Here is an 18,192-nt window from a genome sequence, read left to right as displayed (position 1 = left end):
AGTATCCCATATGGTCCCCTGAGCACCGCCAGGAGTAACTCCTGAGTGCAGAACCAGGAGTAACCCTCGTGCATCGCCAGGTGTGACCCAAAAAGCAATAAAATAAAAAAAAATAAAAGGACTTCATTTAATCCCATTGCATTGTGTGCTGCTGTAACTCACACCACCTTTCATATATAATGTTGATTGTATTCTGTGATAGAGGAAGTTTCATGAGTGTGGGGACTGTCTATTGATTCGTCATTGTACTCATACATTCGTAACTCATACGAATGTATGATTTAGAAGATGGAGTTGGAGGGACCGTACAGTGACTAAGGCACTTCCGTCTACACGGTTGACCTGGTGCACTTCATATTATTGTGCAAGCCTGCCAGGACTGAGCCCTGAGCACAGACTGGTGCATCACCAAAACAAAACAAAAGCAAAATTATATTTATAAATACTTGAATTAATGACCCTAGGTAAAACTCAGTAAATTCTGCTGCAAGACATCGTGTTCTCTAAATTGAATATATAACTAAGGTCCAATGGTGAGTCTCTGGCTACTGAGAAAAGTAAAAGATTAGTGTTGAGTTAGGTTTGAGGATGCTCTGGAGGATGGATGGAGGGGGTGTCTGGTTGTGGTCAATAAAGACAGATAAGAGGAAAAAGTTGCAGAAAAGGAGATTTGGGCCCAGCTTCCAAAACTTTGTTTTTCAAATTGGTGTTTATTGAAATCTGCAGCGTTCTTGGTAGAGGAGTGTTTCATCATTCTGTCAGTGTATTGACAATTAAGGTTTATCTCTCATGTGAATTCTATTTTCGATTGGGTAATGAGGCTTCATCTAATCTTGTCATGCATTAATATGGTGATAGATTAGTAATACCTGCCTCAGAAGAATGAGGAGTTTGAAGAGGGGCCCATTTGTATGCTGCTATAATCCATTATGCAAGAATTTCCTTACTGAATGCACTGGTTCCACAAATTTTCCTGGGTGATGTAGAGATGCCAACTTGAGGAACATATTGAAGACTCATATAAAATCATAGAAACAAAATTAAGATGTCTTTAACATATATATTTCTACTAAGAACTTTTCCAAGTTGCCCATTAGAGAAATTGTTTTTTTTTTCTTTCCAATTCTGGACTTTTCTGGTTACATAATGAAGTTTAAGATGTTTTGAAAAATTCAAAACTGAATTAATAAAAGTTAGTGGTTTGTTGTGATGATTTCCATAATTTATTTCCATAATTTACACTCGCCTCTGCATGTAAAAAATAAGTAAAAATGTTTATTGTAGTTACTAATTGGATTACACCATATTAGCCATAAATTTAATTACCAAATATCTGGCACCTAACTTGTTCAAGCATAACATTTAAAATTTTTTTTATTGAATCACAGTGAGATACAGTTACAAAGCTTTCATATTTGAGTTTCAGTCATACAATGATTGAACACCCATCCCTCCACCTGTGTATGTTCTCCATCACCGATGTGCCCAGTATTCCCCCCACCCCCATCCCAAACCTCCCCCTTGCCTCTGTGGCAGACAATTTCTCCCGTACTCTCTCTTACTTTGGGGCATTATGGTTTGCAGTACAGATACTAAGAGACTATCACATTTTGTCCTTTATCTACTTTTAGCACACATCTCCCATCCTGAGTGATCCCTCCAGCTATCATTGACTTAGTGATGCCTTCTCTATTCCAGCTGCCTTCTCCCCCAGTTCATGAGGCAGGTTTCCAACCATGGATCAATATTCCTGGTCCTTGTCTCTACTTTCCTTTGGTGTCAGTCTCATATTACAAGCATAACATTTAAATGACTCAATTTCCAAATTATTTGAAAGAACTTCGTGTTCCTTTCAAGCTATCCTATTGTGACTTGTTTATTAAATCTTTTAAAGCGTACATGCAATAAAACATAGAGGTTAAAACAGTCCATAAATATAAGAGTAGGACTTAGATCATGAAAGAAAGTAGAGAATAAAACAGAAAATGGAAGGAAGCATAAAACCCCACACTATCATGTGTAGTATTTTAATTAAATTTGTGTCTGATTTCATCTCCTTTGTAAACTTTGGTTCCATTTTTAAGGTTTAGATTTTCTTTTTCCCAGTGTAAATTCTATGGATAGTTTGAATTTTATTTATAAAAATACATAAATCAAGGTGGTGATAATAGCAAATGCTTTGGAACTTCGTATGCTACTCCTAAGACAAAGTTTTTGGCATTATAGTCAGTGGTAAATAAAGTTAGCAATACAGAGTCATAATTTGCCTGGCACTGAGCTAATTCCTCATATTTTCTTACTTATCACCATTATATGAGAAAATTTTCCTCGTTTCATGGATAAGGAAACTGATGGATGGGACCTTCATCACTTTAGATTTTCCCCTCTTTTGTTAGGTTTGTGTTTTTATTTTATTCTTATGGATGGAAAGAGGATATTTCTGACTCTGTTTGAAGCAGGTGGCATTCCCTCCCGAGGACATTTGTTTTGAGTGACAAGGAGCCAAATGAAACAGGTGGGACTCGCTTATTTCTCCTGTGTTCTACAAGGTTGCCCAATCTCAGGCCACCTGCATCTTTGGGCAGTTCTGATTAAAGAGCACAGCACCTGGCGCTCTGCAAGGTCACTGCCTGGTGCTCCCTGCCCTGCCCTGGGCACTCGCAGCTTTACGGTCTCTAGACAATCTGTTATCTCTGCTTTGTCCCAGTAACCTTTGGCAACCACAGAAGCAAACAGGTACCTAAAAGCCAAAATTGCCATCTTTTCTTTTTTTCTCTTAATTCTGGGCCACACCCGGCAGTGTTCAGGGTTTATTCCTGGCTCTGTGCTCAGAGATCATGCCTTGGACGTTCTTGGGGAGCATGTCATGCCAGGAATTGAACCCCAGTCGGCAGTGTGCTAACAAGCGCTTTACCCTTGTATGATCACCGATACCCTAGTTGACTCTTGATTTTTTTCCTTTTAAGGCTGATATCAAATCAGCACCACAGGAAGACATTAGCACTTGCGAAGTTTCCTTTAGAGTCAAGCTCAGTGACGGGCTTCTTAGAATTCTGGAACGAAATGATGTGATCACCGTTTCTGTGCTATTTCAACAGAACAGAAATGGGGTTCTTGGATTGACAAATGGTAACAATCACTTATGTGGAGTTGTACACATAACAAGTTCAGTTTCTTCTCTTAATGCCCATCTCAAAAGTAGAAGGGAAAAAAGCCAAAATATTTAGGTTAACTTCTAAGACTCAGGCTTTATATTATTCATTAGAAAGAGCTTCTTGGGACTATTTATGATTCAGAAGTTATGCCCTTGAATAAGGAGTTATTCAAAAGCCAAACTAAAGTGATACGTGACCCAGAGGAAAATGACTTTTATCTTCCCAACAGATTTTGACCAGAGACCCCAGAGACTCAGTAACCTTTGTAAATGTCAACAACACTAAATATAACCGTTCAGAAGAAACTGTAGTAAGAATTGACCGGTGACAACAATCATTGATTAATCCCTATCAGTAATTTATTCCTTTCTAATTAAGAGATCATATCACTTGTCATAAAAGTAAAAAATTACTTTTATGTGGTAAGAACTTCGGATATTGTCTCAGCAACCTTCAGTGATTCAATATAGTCTTTTGTAGGGTGGGGTCGAGGCACCTACAATGCAGGGCAGAGGAGAGGAGGCCGGTGGAAGTGGTACTTGGCTCACCCGCCCAATATTTCAGGGCCAGGGATGGGTTCTACAGTGCTGTTCTAGCCCCGTGGTGCTTTTGGCCATAGGGACAACCGGGGACCTTTTTAGGTGCTGCATTGCTTTGTTAAAGAGAAGTACAGGGCAGTGTTTTGAAGAAACTCTGTTGCACCTTTCACACAGAGATAATCAACAATGCCAGGAATCCAAATTCTTTTCAGCAACGGGATTTCATAACCTGTTGTTGTGAACATCTAGGCAGTGTTTTCTTTTAGGCATATTTGCTGTCCTCTAAAATTAGATTATCATGGATGATGCTAAAAAATCATAATTCTGATGCACATGGACCTTCTTTTGCTCTTACAGCACTAGAGAAGTAATAATAAGGAAACTAGAGGTCCTTATTTTTTATAGCTCTATAACAGTGTAGAAAGAAGAGTACAGTCTCATTTATGATGTCTGAAATGAAGCTCCCACTGTAAAAGACAAACCAGTTTTAATTCTCATAAAAATTTGAGTTTGTTACACAGAAGAAACTTGGAACAGATTCACTGAACTTGATTTCCTTGTTTTTCTTGTACCGACTTCTATTGCAGGTGCAACTTAGACGTTTCCTGATTTTGTACTAAGTAAATCAAAATCCTTAAGACTTATTTTAATAAAGCTTTGCATTCTTTGTCTTTGACAGTAGAGTGTACTAAAGTCATATAGTGTAATTTCAGAAATAAACCCAATAAATCAATAAACTTAGACTGTGGATAATGTGGATACAAGAAAATAATGAAACAGCAATGCGGTGCTCCTGGAATGGTGTTCCCTAGACCAGCGGCACTGCAAGAACCCCAGGACTTGCTGGAAATGCAAATTCATGGGCATATCCTAGACCCAGTGAACTGGAAACACTTAGAGTTCAGTAGGTAGAGTTCAGTTTCTATTTTGGAAAAAAATTTAAAAAACCTCTCTTGAAAATCTCTAGTGCCCTATTTATTTGGAGGAATACTGGGCTATGACCTGCCATGATTCTCAGATTCTGTGTTCTATTCCATATAGAGAAAAAAACCCCTCATAGTAGGGGATGCTCCCAAATAAGCCCAAAAGTCCTGGTATCGCTTTGCTGATATTCAGTGGCCCTGGCCTCTGGTTCAGTACTGTGATTGTGCTGGTGGTTTCCGGGAGGTGCCAGGTCCACACCTAGGGATGCTCAGGACTCTTCAGGAATCTACCCAGAGATATTTGGGAGGCCAGATAGTGCTGGGCATTGAACTCGGGTATGGCTTATCTCCCCGGCCCCAGAGGATTACTTTTTGAGAGTGCTGGAGTATGAGGGAAAGATTTAATCTTCCTGAAATGCTTTGAATGTCTTCTAGATTACTCACATATGGTCCATGCTTTTTCTCTTTACTTTCTTTTGATAGTGCTCTGGGCTTAAGTCTGTGTGTGGTACTGGGAGCCCATGCTTAGTGCTAGGTGTCAAATCTGAGTTGACCATGTACAAAGCAAGTGCTTACCCACTTTCCTTATCTCTCTAGCCCTGGGAAATGGTTTTTACTTTTGTCTGTAAAGTGTCACATGTGGAGCTGTTGTAACTACATATTTAGACTTTTTTTCTCGAAAAGTTAAGCCAGAATTTATGCAGAGTTGAACAGAACTAAATTGCTGTATTAAAACCTATTAAAACCATAGACAGACAGACTACTAACATTTCAGCATTTTTGAGACTATAGTATTTATGGCTTGTAGAATTTGAATTGACCTGCTACCAGGTACCTTTCTTATGAAAATGGAGGGCATTTGGCTCCCAGGTGATAGTAGAAGTGCAGTAACTTTATACACCCAAAGCCTAAACATTGTTGTAGCTGTAATCTCAGTGAAAATAGAACACTTGTTTTGTTTGTTCATTTGTTTTTGTGCTCAGCTCTTATTCCTGGCTCTGTGATCAGGGCTTGTGCTGGGAATCCAACCCGGGACGGCCATGTGCAAGGCCAAGTGCCCTACCTGGCATACGATATATTGCTCTGGCCCCAAATAAAACTTTTAAGTGATATTTTTTGAAGTGTAGCTGGTCATATCCAGAGCTTCATGTGTCAGGCATCATTCTTGAGTATCAGATCATACAGCTGATGCATCTTCAAAAAATCTCCCTGAATACTTTTGATTTCTGCCATCTTTTGGTACTTTCAGCTCCTTCTAACATGAAAACAGAAGTTTTAACATGATAATGGAAGTTTCTTCTGATGATATAAAAGTCAAGCATTCAATATTATTGAATAATATTAGCTTTATTATTATAATAGAATACAGTGTGACATAAAAGTAAGAGCTTTTGCTAAACTCTGTAAAGCAATACATGCACCTGCCATCAACAGTCTCGATTCATGTTTGGTTTTATTGCCACTTCACTGCACGAGGTGCAGTAACATTCACTGTCATCTCTTTAAAAAATTTCCTGGGAGTAAACAGGAACCGTCCCCTATAAGAGTGCATCTTTATTTTCAAGGAAGACTTAACTAGTATTACATGGTTTAGCAAAGCACTGTAGAAAAGCTACATAGAGTTATTTGTCTGTGATCAATTGTGCAATCAATTTATACAATAGAATACTATCCACATTTACTAACAAAGAAATGGTATAAATGCAGTCATTGCATAGCAGAAAGCAGACTAATAAGAAATACTCACATCTAATGTTCAAATACAGACCGAAAATTAGCCATGAGGCGTTTGGAAGATAAAATGCTCTCAATAAACACATCAGGTTAACACCGAGAAAATAACAAGATAAACAACAACACAGAAGTTAGAGCCATATTTGATATCATTTTTCTCTACATGATATCTACACATGAAACCGGAGGATGAAACATTCTTGGTTTAGCCTATCTTCTTCACTTAGCTCATCAAATTTAGCAGGACCAAATCAAACAATAAAGCACATTTAAAAAGAAAAACCAGAGTTTGTTTAGGAAACCACATACTGCGATTTCCTATATCATTGGATAGCAGCTTTTTGAGAAAAATATTTCAAAATGTAGATACAGATCCCAACTTTCTTATTTGGCGGATAGGTTTGTGTTGTAACATTGTAAATGCGTTTAGACCATAACCCGTGGATTCTGGACAGTAATTTCAAATTCTCTGAAACTCTATCAGATGAAAGGAGACTTCAAAAGTACCTTCTGTGTGATTATTTATCTCTTAAACATCTGGGAAGTAATAAAACAGACTAGAATTTTCATAGGAAGTATTAATGAACCTCTTGTAGTTAAAGCCCTTACATAGTATAGCTACAAATGTATTGCTACAGTATAAATGAAATGTAGTAATATTACTTAATAAGAGCTATTTCCTGTACATTTGCATGTAGTTTTATATTTACTGCTACATATGGTACAACACTTATTGAAATAGTAGGTATTAGCAAAGAAAGCAACAATATACAGTTGTTTTTCTAGCTCCCACTAATGCTTTTCCACTTTCTTTCTATGTCATAAGAGCTTAAAATTGGGAAATGCAGCATGACTTGAGCAGATAGAAACTGATTTACTATTGTACACCAGACTACAGCTTGAAATTGTAAGCTTTTTCTATTTAAGTGGACTTTGTACCCATGTATTTAAGTTCCATCTGATTCCTGTGGGCTGTGCTGTTCTTAAATGCAGCCTTTATGTGAGTGTCCTTTGCACTTAACAACATTCTAATAGCTAAGAGCGGTGAGTCTCCACAATATTTCAGGAACATAACTTTTAAAAAAGTAAAAAAAAGTACAACCTCATGCTGTATATTTACAGATATAACGTCTATACTCTATTTTTGTTTACTAGTCATAAATTTCGATCTAAAGCTTTTAGTGTCTTTTTATATAAAATAATACATTCAACAATTCTAGAACTTGCAAAATATTTTGCCCCTCTAAAAAACATCTTCATAATGAGAATAAAGGAATTAGTGGACCCATGTGCTATCTGCAAAGAGATAGAGTAAAAGGAAGAGAATATTTTAAAATCTTTTAACTATTTTGTTTTTAGATTTTTTAATTTGCTGTATGTCTGTTAAAATGTTTCCTCATGTAGTCTAGTGGTCAAAGATCAGATGACAGTAAAGTAGCTTATTTAAAGAATTTTTTTCTCAACTGAATCGAATGCATTCTACAGTAAGAAACGGAATCATTTCCTAGGAAATGTCCACGAATTTTTAAACAACGTTTAACAACAAAATAATGCATTAGGCATTTTTTTTTGAAAAGAGGAAGAATGATGATCTTTAGCTTTTGAAAAGACAGGTTAAAGCTATGCATCAGATTTTAAGACAAAAGTAAAAATGTAAGCACACTGCAGTTTGTGCAATAACGACAGATTTAAATCTTTTTTTGTGAAACATTTATAGTTTATTCTTTTAAACACCTTCACATAAAAATATTTTTAACATATACAGTATATATTTTTTTAGAATATCTGGAAATATATATCTACAAGTGACCTGGAGTTCCTTCTCTTTTCCCTCTCCCTTTCCTCGCGTCTTTGGCCCTACTTCCCTCGGGGTCCCCTCTGGCTGGTTAGTTCCTTCTGTCGCCGTTTGCCCCCTCGGGTTCCCTTCGCTCAGAATCCTGCCTTTCAGCTGTACGCTCAGCACTGCTCTGCTCTGGACTGCTGGACAGGGGTCTGTTGTTCTTGTATGAATTATGGAAATAAGGAAACCTTCAAATTCTTTTTTTTAAGACAGAGGCAATAAAGCAGAAGGGAATCACTGCATTGAGAACAGAAAGCGATCCCCAGTGCGGAAGACTGAACAACAGAAAGCGAACACACGGACCTATTGGTGCGGGGTAGGGGCTTTGAGCTGAGGCTCTCGGTTTAAGTAGGTCGCCCAGTAGACCAAGTTAAAGATTCCGAATAGCAGTGGGAACGCTATTCTTGACAGTCGATCGATTTTGCTGACACTGTTAAAGGTTTTCTTGGGTTCTGGTGGTTTCGTTTCTGGTTTGACTTCTTTGGGTTCTATGGTTGCACTTTTAGCAATGGTGGCCAAGCCGGGGTCCCCCCTCGCCAAATTAGGGGTGTAGCTGGTTGCTGTTGGAGCATAAGTGTTGTTTTTCTTAATGAGAGGATCTTTCACTTTCTTTGGCTGTAGGAGACAGTAAAATATATTTTTTTTTTTAGTAAACTGTGGAAAGCAAGGTTATAAACGGCTGAGCAAGGTGACCTTTACTTTGGAATCCAAACCTGTCTTTTATTTCAAATCTCAGAAATGTAATTTAAGACTATACTGTCGGGATACATTAAAAGTGTAGAAATATACTTGCAAATGTGAGATAAACTGAGAAATTAATATACAGAGTAGTGATTATATCTATACTGTATCAGATACTTGAAAGTTATGAAGAAAGAAAATCTTAATAATTTTCTCATCACAGAAAATAAATGGAAATTATGTGACAGGATGGAAAGGTAGTTAAGCTATGATTATTATCACTAGGCAAAATATAAATCTATTAAATGAGCACATTATAATCTTTAAACTTACACAATGTTTTATGCCCACTACATCTCAAGAAAGCTAGAAAAAAGTGCAGACATGATTTTGAAGGTCTTCTCCCCTCCTCAAGAAGTGGCGTCTACTTTTCCATGTGTCTGGTACAAAATGTGTCTTTGGACTAACACCCAAGGACAGTAGAGACAAGGGTCAGGGGGATTGGTCCATGGTTGGAAGCCTGTCTCAAGTGCTAGGGGTGAGGGCAGTTGGAATAGACAAGGGGTCACTAAGTCCATGACGGTTGGAGGAATTGTTCAGGATGGGAGATGTGTGCTGAAAGTAGAAAAAGGACCAAACAGAATGGCCTCTCAGTATCTATATTGCAAACCATAATGCCCAAAAATAGAGAGAGAAAGAAGAAAAGTGTCTGCCAGCTGGGGGTGGGATGGGGTGAGGGTGGCCGGAGGAATGGTGGGGTATTGGTGGTGGGAAATGTACACTGGTGAAGGGATGTGTGTTGAAACATTGTATGACTGAAACCCAATCATGAAAGCTTTCTAAGTCTTTCTCACAGTGATTCAATAAAAAATTAATTAAAATAACTAACTAAATAAGTAAAATGTGTCGTTGGCATCCTGCACTCATGTAGAAGGCTAACTCAAGGAGACTTTATAGTCTCAGCCTTTACATTATGGAAACACATGCCAACGCTCTATGAAGAAGCCTACCATAAACCAGAGGCCTTGAGAAGTGAAAGGCCAGTCAGCAGAAAACCCTGGACACATAAGAAAGGCCATCATGGAGCTCTCGGCCCTCGAATGCCCCTCTGGGTTAGCTGCACCCATGGGAGTGATCCCAGTTCAGGTTAGTAAAAGTACCGTTAGGTAGCTGCCTGCCCCAATTATGTAGTGGTTGTGTTAGACCATGAGTTTTGGTTCGTCATTACAAATTATGATTTCATTATAATTGCAAGCCAATTACAGTAGTCTCATTTCCCTTCTGTTTCAGGTGGACAAGTGACACACAGGGTTTTCCAGGGCATTCTGCATTGAAGTGTTGTTACTCAGTTATTAGTTGCTTGTCCATTTTATCTGTTTCACGACTGGCCACTGCACCATTCCTTAGGATTTCTATCATATAGATATTTCTGAAAAAAATGTAGTAAATAATTGTTCTCTATTTCTGCCGAACTGTGCTAGTGAACAAAGTGAGTTTCTTCTTTTGTATACACTAACTCAACAGTTTAAAAAGGTTGGGGTTGGAGCGATAGTACAGCTGGTAGGGTGCTTGCCTTGCAAGCGGTTGACCCAGGTTCGAGCCCCAGCACCACCTATGGTCCCCTAGCCTCTACAGGAGGGATCCCTGAGTGCAGAGCCAGGAGTGAGCCCTGCACATTGCCAGGTGTGGCCCCCAAACCAAACCAAACCAAACCAAAACAAAACAAACCAATAAAAACAAATGCCTTGGATACAGCGTCTAGAACCTGGTTATTGAAAATGTGAAAAAATTCTGCACAGATGACCATGATGAACAGAGACCTTCACCCACCGAACTTCATTCTCAGAAAAATTTATATAGTTATTATTGAATCAGGATAAAATATGTCTAAGAGGCTTGCTGCTTTTTACAAAGAACAATAGAAATGTTAAAAGAAAGTTTAAAAATCCATATGTCCTACTTGATAGCAAAGGAAGATGTGGTCAAACTTTATGAAGAGTGACTGAAAACTCAATAATGACTTTTATAAAATTAAAAAAATATTGCTTCTCTGTGGACCAAGTAGCTATTAATAGATCAACAATATTTTATGATATTTTAAAAAAAGATAAGCAGCCACACTAACTTGTACTGAGATGTCAATTTCTCAAACGCAAGAATTCCAATATTAAAGAATGAGACTTTTATTCTATGGAAGAAAGTTGGAAAAGTTGCTGTAGAATGATCCATCTTTTTTGTCTGTTTGTTTTTGGGCCACACTTAGTGGTGCTCAGGGGTTACTTCTGGCTCTGTGTTCAGGGATCACACCTGATGTATGATCACACCTTCAGGGGAGCAGATGGGGAAACTGCGGATCAAACTCGGGTCAGCCACGGGCAAGGCAAGCACCCTATCCACTGTACTGTTTCTCCAGCACCCCAAACACTAATATTTTTTACTGAATAGTTTTATACAGTAGAGAATTTTTACATGATGTGTAACTATGTATTATTAGCCTTGAAGCAGACTTGTATTTTGGAAAAAAATAAAATGTGTGTCCTGTCCTTTATTTCACTAAAAATGGGAGATAAGTGCATTTGGAAAACTCAATTCAGTAAAGGTTAAGAGTTATACACAAACACCCACAATGCGCGTGCATGCAATCGCGCGCGCGCGCGCACACACACACACACACACAGTATGTGCATGTGTGCACACATAATAATTTGTACTAAGTCCAGTCATTCCATTTGACGGGTTTAAAAATATGAACGGTGATTTTATCACAGGACATATTAAATTTTTACCTTTTCTGGAACCACACTTTTGCCGTCCCATGCATAACCTCTCTTGGTGAAATAGTTGACTGTGGCAAACTCGATCAGAGCTGAGAACACAAAGGCATAGCACACTGCAATAAACCAGTCCATGGCAGTTGCATAAGCCACTTTAGGGAGGGAATTTCTGGCGCTAATACTCAGAGTTGTCATGGTGAGCACAGTTGTCACTCCTGCAAAGAAAGAAACACAGTGAATGTGCAGGCTCAAATGACAGAATTTCACCACTGGAAGTCAGCCTACTTGTGTATAAAGGAAAGCCGACAGTACCATAGAGGGGTTAGCTTCTGGTCCATGCCCAATTCTGATTTGGGATGGATTAGTTTTAACTGAAGCCCAGTATAGTTTCCAGTTATTACAATATCAAATGACGATCTGCTGTGGATAGCACAGTTAACTCCTTTAGCTGAATTTGAATATGGTACCCTGGGTAGGAAAGGAATTAATATTCTTCACTTTGCCCAGGTATTTGGAAAAGAAAGCATAGATCTTTACTGCCAAAAATCTGTAAGACATGCCTGAATCCACATTGCTCTTTAATGATTCTACCTATGCACCCTACATTCGTAAGACCCAAACAGTTGTTTCGTAGCACTGATAGATTAATGAATTATGTTAGGATAATAATCTATATTGTGTTAGGATAACAATAAAAATAATTTATTACTGACTCAGTTTTCATGAACTCTTTTGCCACTGGACTAGTTTACATATTAACTCTCCTGCTATTACACTATTTTCCTGGTTCTGAAATAACTACTCGTTTGAAGAAATTATTCAAACATGCATATGAAGTTTTATATAACTAGCTAGGGTCACCCAGCACACAGAAGTAATCAAACAAAAATTTGAAGACGTTGGATTCAAATGTCCATGATTTTTTCCCTCCTGCCAATGCTCCCTGATAGTTCCTACTCCATGAAACTCATCTCTAGTAGTTAAAATTGCCCGTGTTAAAATCAGTTTCAAGTCAATCACTTTTAGTTTATTTAGATAAAATTGTGTGAGTAATGTATAAATGATGAGAAAATTAATGTTAATTTGACTAATTTAATTTAACACTAGCGCTAATGTAAAATTAACAAATTAACAGAGTAAACATTCCTGTGAAGCCACTTAAATATACATAAAAGACAGCTCATAATAAACCAGAGTGGAAGTGTGCGGGGTGGGAAAATCCTGACCTCTGCCATCACTCATCTCAGCCTCCAGCTTATTAACGCAAAGGCCTCCGGTAAGCTAATTAATTTCTACAGACCCCAGTCTACGGCACGGACAGCAGTGACTTAGAACTTGCTTTCTCTACCATCTCCATCATTGCTGAAATTCTAAGAGAGAAGAATTTTTGTGCAGTAATTCACAAGATTTGGATTAATTGTTGTAGTATGGGAAAGCATCTTGAAGGTGATAAATCATAGCCATAAAAGATACCGCCGCCCCTCCTGTCTAAAACTCTTCTCTGATCCCTCCTTCTGATTAAATTTTAGAGAATTACCGGGGTTGCACAGCTAGTAGGTGTCAGATTTTTCTAAGCCATGTTAAGCCATTCAGTATTGCCTATTTTTAATGGATTTCGTGGTAGATGAGCTTTGGGGTTTGTTATTATCTTTCTTTTGTGGTACAAGGGATGAAATCCCGAAATCCAGAAGAGCCTTACACATGCATAGCAAGTATCTCCCACTGAATTTCATTCCTCATTTGAGCTTGATAACTGTATTTGGAAGTCATAGGATTAAAAAGAAACAATGAGATTTTTATTAACTCATATATTTTATACAGATCACACGCCAATTGTACAGAATAGGTTTACTTTGAAGTTGGAAAATGGTGGGACATTATCCATTTTATATAACTTAATGACTAGCTTAAAGAATAGTGACTGGAGACAGCCCTCTATGACATAGCAATATTAACTTCAGTGACTATACAGAGCAACCTAGTTTTAAATCCCAACTCTAGAACTGCTGATAAACCTTGGCGACATTGCTTCACAGTTCTGAGCTTTTGTTTTTTTTTAATGCTTTCCTCATAAATTAATTTTATTAAGTCTAACTCAGAGGTCTAATATGAGTCTTAAATATAATATAAAATATTTAGCAACTATCATTACGCAAAAGGCAAAGTTAAAAATCTATTATTATTGACATCCCCAGTCCTTAATGATATACTCCTGCTATATGTAGTGAATTCCATATTTTTCAAATTTTGGTTTGTATAGTAAACCAGTAGTCAGAATAATTTTAGTTGATATATTTATGCTAAATCCATCTATATTTTAAGCATTTGACAATAATAGTATGTGTATGTGTATGTGTGTGTGTGTGTGTGTGTGTGTGTGTGTGTGTTAGGAAGATAGGTCTTAAGATTTTTCCTATTTAGAAAGAGAAGAAACAACTGATTGAGGATCTATTAAGTTTCAAATATGGATTGACCATTTATATGTTTCATTTTACATTTAATTTTCCAAATAAAACTGTTTTATCTCAGTTCTTTACTATGCAAATGAAGCTTAAAAGATGATTAGTCCTAAAAGTTGGATATTTCTTTTTTTTTTTAGTTGGGTATTTCTGACAGCAAAATTAAATGACCACAGTACCTCCAAATAAGAAAAGGAAAAGGCCAAGAAAATGTTTCCCTAAAGTAAAACACATTTATGTTTCTTGTATCCTGATGCCTTTTAATAACTTGTTACAAAGTGCAACTCCTTTTTTGTATTTTTTTCTTAAAATGCCTATGACCCTCTCAAGTGTCACACATTTCAGGAGCATATGCTGAGTTCAGACTCAAAATAATGAAAACATGTGTACTAAATAAATGGTAAAAGGGTAAAGGCCTTGGAAAATTGTATTTGCTGTTTTATTGAATAGTAGCATTGGAAATATATCATTTGATACACAAAAATACTCGTAGTTATGGTCACCAAAACGACATGGGTTTGCTCTGATATCAGCTTGCTGAAATTTTGAGCATGCATATAAATAAAATCAAACATTTCAAAAATGCTTTGAAGAATTTCCAAGAAGAATGGGAGGATTTGGGGAATTAGAGATATAAAATTTCCATTTGATATTTTTTTTCTTTTATGGCACTGGATCATTCTGTTAAAGTAAAGAGTTACTATTTGCGTTCTGACTTTAAAAAACAATATAAAGTGCTCAATTCTTATACAGTGAGAAGAGAGCATTTTGGCATAAATTCAATCTTCAGTTCTAGTAAGTGGTTTCAGCAGTAGTTAATATTCAACCCTAGTTAATAAAAATGCTAAGGAGGGAAATGAAATGCTCATTTACTCTGCAGCTGGAATCATTTTGGATCTTGATTTAGCTGTATTCCTAAGCTGTTGTCAAAGCAAAGATGTAATGGTTTTCAAGTGGGAAGCACCTTGCTAAGTTGAGAAGAAAGACACTTTCTCTGCATACTTGCAGCGGAGTCTTGTTTTGTTTCTAGGATAACTGATTTTCCATATCTTGCATATTATTAGTGAAGGGTGCAAACATAAGGAATCACTGCATGTGAACAATCCTTAGCTTAGATTATCATTATTTTAAGACTTATGTTCTGTAATAGAGTCTTAAGCATAGTGAGTGCATACTTGATATTTCTTGGGAAAACTTTGATAATCAAACCTTTCATCTATAAATATGTGACTGTTAAATCCAAGTGAATGATGTTGCCCTCGACAGCTCTATCCTATGTCTTGTCACTGCTGCAGATAACACTTTGGTGGTGGAACAGTAGCATTCTGAAGGGCACAGAATCCAGAGAGAGGCCTAGGTCTTACTCCAGGCTCCTGTAACTAGTACCTTCTGATCTTGGCAAGTTATTTAAACTCTCCTTTCTTCACTTTCTAGCTTCTGGAAATAGAGAGACTATGAGTGCAGGAAACGTATTTTAGTGTTAAATGAGATGTAGGTTTATTTCATACAATGTCCTGTCACTGTCCTGTCACTGTCCTCCCATTGTTCATCGATTTGCTCTAGCGGGCCCAGTAACGTCTCCACTGGAGACTTTGTTGTTACTGTGTTTGGCATATCAAATACATCATGAGTAGCTTGCCAGGCTCTGCCGTGCAGGAGAGATACTCTCAGTAGCTTGCTGGGCTCTCCGAGAGGGGCAGAGGAATCGAACTCGGGTCGGCCATGTTGGTTGCGTGCAAGGCAAACTCCCTACCGCTGAGCTATCACTCCAGCCCATTTCATAGAATAGATGCTGATATTAAAAACAATAATGTATAGCACTGTCGTACCATTGTTCATAGATTTGCTCAAATGGGCACCAGAAATGTCTCCATTGTGAGACTTGTTACTCTTTTTTGCATATCGAATACGTCATGGGGAGCTTGCAGGCTCTGCCATCAGGGCAGGACACTTTCAGTAGCTTGCTGGGCTCTCCGAGAGGGACAGAGTAATAATTTATTAAAAGTTCATTGTCTATTTATTCTTTGCCTACATTAGTAGTAATAATATTATAGTAGTATAATAGACTTCAAATAAAAATACATTAATGATTAAATCAATGAATTTACTGAAAGAGAACCTTTGGTTTCTCATTAGAAAAAGTACAATTAAGATTGTGCACCATGATACGTAAAGAAATAGTTCTTTGTATGAAAATGTATAACCTCTAAAATAAATTAGAGAATATTTTAATCATATTTCCTCTAAGATGTTATTGCCTTTAAATAATTTCCCATTAACTTAACTTGAAATATCTAGGGCTTTAAGATCATTTTATAAAAATATTTATCAGTATTCAGAAGTGTATACATTAGGGAAATGAGTTATCTCTGTACTGATGATTATTAATGCATTAGGGGTCATTAGTGACCTCTCCCTAAGTAAGAAACCTCTGTATTAATGTATGCAGAGATAGCACTGATAAAATGTTTAGAAATCCACTGACATAATTATGTATTCTAAATTTGTAATTTAAGTATTAATGTTTCTAAGTGCATGCTTTAAATCTGGTATCATGTACTTAATGCCTGCTTCATTTCATTTGTCTCCCAAAATAACAAAACAAATGTTCATTAATCCCAACTACTTACATGCACTAAGACAGCTTTCTTTTTCAAGAAAAAAAAATAATAATAACATAAAGAGAACAGTAATTCCTTGATGCACTATTGAACTACCTTCATATACATATATACATATATATATATATGCATTTTTAATTCTACTTGCTAGGTCACTGATACAATATAACTTTCCTGTACACACTGGCCTGAATGTCTTAACTGGCACTCACCAAAGACAGTCCTCGCTGGTACAGACTCTCTATTGAGCCAGAAGGAGACTTGTGAGAGAATAACCGTCATTATGCATGGCAGGTATGTTTGAATAACAAAATAGCCAATCTTTCTCTTCAAGTGAAAATGAGTGGTCATAACAACATACTCTCCTGGAGGGTAGAACAAATAATAAGGGTGATCAGTTTGACCTTGAAAGGGCATTCATTAGTGTAGAAATTTTTCATCAGCAGCAAAAGCCAGAATATAACCTTTCCCCACTTGACAGGTGATTCCTGCAGACAATAGCTTTTATCAAGAAAAGTAAGACCAAAATTTGAAGCACACCATGACTCTGAAAATGTGATTGAGATTCCTGGAAGGTAGGGATATCCATCCTTATGTCCTAATCCTGCATTAACATCTGAGTTTATATTTAGACATTGGATGACTGATGGCATACAATAGATATTAGAAGAAATCAGATCCCCTTTTTGTTCGGTGCGGGAATAATCCAACGTGTCTAATGAAACAGCTTTGATTCCAAATCAGGAGAGCGAAGTTCTAGTTTCAACCCATAAAGTAAGCTACTCTCTGACCTTGGGTAACTCAGCTAACTTAGCCTGATCATTAAGATGGTAAAAATGGGACATAATGCCAGGTTTCCCAAAATGTATCGTGAAGGTTTTAAAAACATGCTATGTGCCATTCTTCATGTCTCAACTAGATGCACAAACCAGTTTTTGAGGCTGGGCCAATAACATCTCTATTTCCGACTAGTTTTTGAGCTGTTCCAATTTCTATCCTGGTCTGGAAAAAACAGTACTAACTAGATACTCTCTGTGGTCTTTCTATACTCCAAACTATGATTTTATTCACAGGCTCAAAGCAATAAGCACATTTCCAAAATTGCAGCTTTTAACAAATGGATGACATATTTTCTTAATTACATTTCTTAGGAGGTTTGAGTTTTATTCACATTTATTTATTTATTGTTTTGGGGTCTTATTTCTGGCTCTGTGCTCAGGGATCACTCCAGGCTGTGCCCAGGATATTGTAGTGGTACCAGAGATCAAACCTGGGTTGGCTACTTGCAAGGCCCTACCAGTGTTTTATCTCAGTCCTAGCTTATTCTCTTCGAATAGATGGCTAGCTCTCTCTGTACGGGAAGGAGAGAACAGATATGTCCTAAGAAAATGTCCCTTTCGTATCCATGTTTCTCCTTCTCCTTCCCCATGTACCATTAGTTCCGTATTATCTTTCTGGTCCCTCCT

The 18,192-nt window shown here is 37.3% G+C and overlaps 1 protein-coding gene across 1 annotated transcript in view; it reads right to left on the bottom strand.

Moving 5' to 3' along the window:
- Positions 1-5,945: 5,945 nt before the first annotated feature.
- Positions 5,946-18,192, bottom strand: part of GABRA1 (gamma-aminobutyric acid type A receptor subunit alpha1) — a 55,617-nt gene continuing 43,370 nt past the window's right edge. The window contains exons 8-10 of the mRNA XM_056133080.1: positions 16,939-17,091; positions 11,659-11,861; positions 5,946-8,806 (exon numbers count right to left, since the gene is read on the bottom strand). Of these exons, the coding sequence (XP_055989055.1) occupies positions 8,495-8,806; positions 11,659-11,861; positions 16,939-17,091 (668 nt within the window). The 3' untranslated portion in view covers positions 5,946-8,494. The remainder of the gene's footprint in view (positions 8,807-11,658; positions 11,862-16,938; positions 17,092-18,192) is intronic.

Source organism: Sorex fumeus, unplaced genomic scaffold (genome assembly GCF_029834395.1).
Source record: "Sorex fumeus unplaced genomic scaffold, SorFum_2.1 ptg000097l, whole genome shotgun sequence".
Lineage (NCBI taxonomy): Eukaryota > Metazoa > Chordata > Mammalia > Eulipotyphla > Soricidae > Sorex > Sorex fumeus.
This window is presented reverse-complemented; position numbering and strand designations above follow the sequence as displayed.